Source organism: Mizuhopecten yessoensis, unplaced genomic scaffold (assembly GCF_002113885.1).
Source record: "Mizuhopecten yessoensis strain PY_sf001 unplaced genomic scaffold, ASM211388v2 scaffold8229, whole genome shotgun sequence".
Taxonomy (NCBI): Eukaryota; Metazoa; Mollusca; class Bivalvia; order Pectinida; family Pectinidae; genus Mizuhopecten; species Mizuhopecten yessoensis.
The window spans coordinates 57,259-61,566 of NW_018407443.1; the positions used below are offsets into that span (position 1 = coordinate 57,259).

At 40.4% G+C, this 4,308-nt stretch overlaps 1 protein-coding gene across 1 annotated transcript in view; it reads left to right on the forward strand.

The window, feature by feature from the left end:
- Positions 1 to 4,308, forward strand: part of LOC110455464 — an 18,054-nt gene continuing 13,746 nt past the window's right edge. The window contains exon 1 of the mRNA XM_021505617.1: positions 1 to 593. Coding sequence (XP_021361292.1) covers positions 380 to 593 — 214 coding nt within the window. The 5' untranslated portion in view covers positions 1 to 379. The remainder of the gene's footprint in view (positions 594 to 4,308) is intronic.

Here is a 4,308-nt window from a genome sequence, read left to right on the forward strand (position 1 = left end):
GATCATCAATTCGCATGCGCGCGAAAATGTATTAGTTTCCTCCGCGCGAGGTCACGCGTTTTTTCCCCTGTACTAACTTTACGTAGTCAGCACAGAGACGTGTGTGCGCTTGGCACTATCTTCAAACTTGGACAACATATTCCGTTACGATTTCTGTGTGTAAGCTATAAATAACTCCAAACAGCTCCATCACACAAGGGCGTTGTCCCTCTCGTAGCTTTTGACTGTAGGAGATAGGTGGGATTTTACATATTTTCAAAGGTCAGTAACCTATAACATTGTAAATATAACGGGTTATAAACGGTGTTTAACGAAAAACATTTAATTCGTTTGGAAGCCTTTTTGTTTGAGACATTCAAACCACAAGTACCTCGTGAAGATGGCCGGGTGGAATACCTCCTCGACCTGGATGAAGATCGCCCTGATCTGTCTATGTCTAGGATTATTATTATTCGTCATTGCGTTTGCCACAACGGGGTGGATGGTCTACACCGCCTACGGCTACGACAGGGCCAATGGTCTATGGGAGTTCAAGGACTGTACTGGTCGAGGCTGCGTCTCTGGGGATGTCAACCCCAACAGATTGATGAATGGTAAGTGTCTCCGCATTATTTAATAAAGAAATATTTAGTTTTTTGTTCTGTCATTACGATTATGATTATACGATGACTACATTTTTACCTATGGTGCCGATGTTGTGATTACATGACCATTGGTCACTCATACTAAGTAGCTTTCATTACCAGTGTCGTTCCCAACCCATGCAATGTCACACATTTTCTATTCGACGAATGCCACGTGTTTCAGTTTTAAAATATAAAGACGTGCTTTGATATTTCTTGAACTGATCTGATGAGATGACACATCATCCTTGACCTTCCCTCTGTCACACATTATGACCTACATTGTCCTGATTCTAACCTACACAGCAGTGTAGTATATGACACCATACCTGACCTATGATACAGTGTCTATACGTCCTTGGTCTGATTGATTTAAACATATTTTATTGCAGATTTGTAATTGGATTAGGCACAAGTTATCGCAACTTATGAAGCCTTCTCCCAGAAATACTTTATACAATGTACATGGCAACATCAACAATTAATTTTACACAAATCTGACATAAAAATAAATGACAAAGAAAAATAAAGAAGAATAACGAAAGAGTCATTAGCCAACAGTGTATGATACAGTATGATCGTGCTTGACCTAGATTGTATGATACAGTATCACGTCCTCGACGACTTTCAGTGCAAACAACATCATGATTTCGTCCTTCCCTGACCTACAGTGTATGATATATATCATTGTCCTTGACCTACATTGTTTGATACAGTATCATCGTCCTTGACCTACAATGTGTGATACTGTACCATCGTCCTTGACATACAGTGTATAATACAGTACCATCGTCCTTGACCTACAGTGTATAATACAGTATCATCGTCCTTGACCTACAATGAAGATACAGTATGATATCATCCTTAATAATCAATAAATGATAACATACCATCCTCCTTGACAATGTATGATACAGTATGAACGTCCTTGACCTACAGTGTATGATACAGTATGAACGTCCTTGCCCTACAGTGTATGGTACAGTGTCAACGTCGTTGACCTTCAGTGTATGATACAATTTCAACGTCCTTGACCTACAGTGTATGATCAGTGTCATCGTCAATGACCTACACTGTATGATACACTATCATCGTCCTTGACCTACAATGAAGAAACAGTATGATATCATCCTTAATAATCAATAAATGATACCATACCATCCTCCTTGACAATGTATAATACAGTATGAACGTCCTTGACCTACAGTGTTTGATACAGTATGATCGTCCTTGACCTACTGTGTATGATACAGTGTCAACGTCCTTGACCTACTGTGTATGATACAGTGTCAACGTCCTTGACCTACTGTGTATGATACAGTGTCAACGTCCTTGACCTACAGTGTATGATACAGTATGATCGTCCTTGACCTACAGTGTATGTTACAGTGTCAACGATCTTGACCTACAGTGTTTAAACCAGGGTCTAAATTCTTGATCTTCAGTGTACGATACAGTATGAACGTCCTCGACGACTTTCAGTGCATAAAACAATATGATTTCGTTCTTCCCTGACCTACAGTGTATGATTCAAAGTCAACGTCCTTGACCTACAATGTATTATACATAACATTGTCCTTTACCTACAATGTATGATACAATACTATCGTTCTTGACCTACAGTGTATGAAACAGTATCATCGTCTTTGACCTACATTGTTTGATACTGTACCATCGTCCTTGACCTACAATGTATGATACAGTATCATCGTCCTTGACCTACAATGTATGATGCAGTATCATCGTCCTTGACCTGCAGTGTATGATACAGTATCATCGTCCTTGACCTGCAATGTACGATACAGTATCATTGTCTTTGACCTGCAGTGTACGATACAGTATCATCGTCCTTGACCTACATTGTTTGATACTGTACCATCGTCCTTGACCTACAATGTATGATACAGTATCATCGTCCTTGACCTACGATGTATGATACAGTATCATCGTCCTTGACCTACGATGTATGATACAGTATCATCGTCCTTGACCTGCAGCGTATGATACAGTATCATCGTCCTTGACCTACGATGTATGATACAGTATCATCGTCCTCGAACTACAGTGTAGGATACAGTATCATCGTCCTCGAACTACGATGTATGATACAGTATTATCGTCCTTGACCTGCAGTGTATGATACAGTATCATCGTCCTTGACCTGCAATGTATGATACAGTATCATCGTCCTCGAACTACGATGTATGATACAGTATCATCGTCTTTGACCTGCAGCGTATGATACAGTATCATCGTCCTTGACCTGCAGTGTATGATACAGTATCATCGTCCTTGACCTGCAATGTATGATACAGTATCATCGTCCTTGACCTGCAGCGTATGATACAGTATCATCGTCCTTGACCTACGATGTATGATACAGTATCATCGTCCTCGAACTACGATGTATGATACAGTATCATCGTCCTTGACCTGCAATGTACGATACAGTATCATCGTCCTTGACCTGCAATGTATGATACAGTATCATCGTCCTTGACCTGCAGTGTATGATACAGTATCATCGTCCTTGACCTGCAATGTACGATACAGTATCATCGTCCTTGACGTGCAATGTATGATACAGTATCATCGTCCTCGAACTACGATGTATGATACAGTATCATCGTCCTTGACCTGCAATGTACGATACAGTATCATCGTCCTTGACCTGCAATGTATGATACAGTATCATCGTCCTCGAACTACAGCGTATGATACAGTATCATCGTCCTCGAACTACAGTGTAGGATACAGTATCATCGTCCTCGAACTACGATGTATGATACAGTATCATCGTCTTTGACCTGCAGCGTATGATACAGTATCATCGTCCTTGACCTGCAGTGTATGATACAGTACCGTCGTCCTTGACCTGCAGTGTATGATACAGTATCATCGTCCTTGACCTACGATGTATGATACAGTATCATCGTCCTTGACCTACATTGTTTAATACAGTACAATCGTCATTGACCTACAATGTATGATACAGTATCATTGTTCTTGACCTGCAGTGTATGATATGGTATTTACCGTCTTCTTTGACCATCAGTGTCGTCTTTGTCCTTGAGTGTATGATATAGCATGATATAGCCCTTGACCCACAGTGTACGATACATCATATCATGAAAGTGTGCTTTACCTACGGTGTATGATACAATATGACATCGTCCTTGACATCCAGGGTATGCTACAACTTGATTCGTTCTTAACGTTTGGTATATGATACAGTGTGACATTATCCTTAACCTTTAGTGTATATAATTCTTCACCTATGTTACAAACGTGTCAAAAGCAAATAGAATAATGGACACATTATTAAAAACTTAACAACCAGAAGTCTTCGTCGTGGACAAATTGACTAAACTAAAAACCGGAAGTCGTCGTCGTTTGGCTCCTTGCATTTACTAACAGCTTTTCCACTCTCGGAAGGCCTGTGATTGTTTAACTCGACACGTCTTTTGAGAATCGTGTCAACATGTGTCTATTTGTCAGCTTCTGTAGGACAGGACTGTTACACTAAGTATGTCAGTGCTCCTGATTTCTGGTCTGGATATTGACGTATATGGACACCACACGTGTGGTTTTTAATTGACTTCCGGTCTGTGTGCCAGAAGACATGAAAACTGGAGATGCGTACGCTTTGACATCTAAGATCCAATATGTTTCTGCTAGGCCTGAC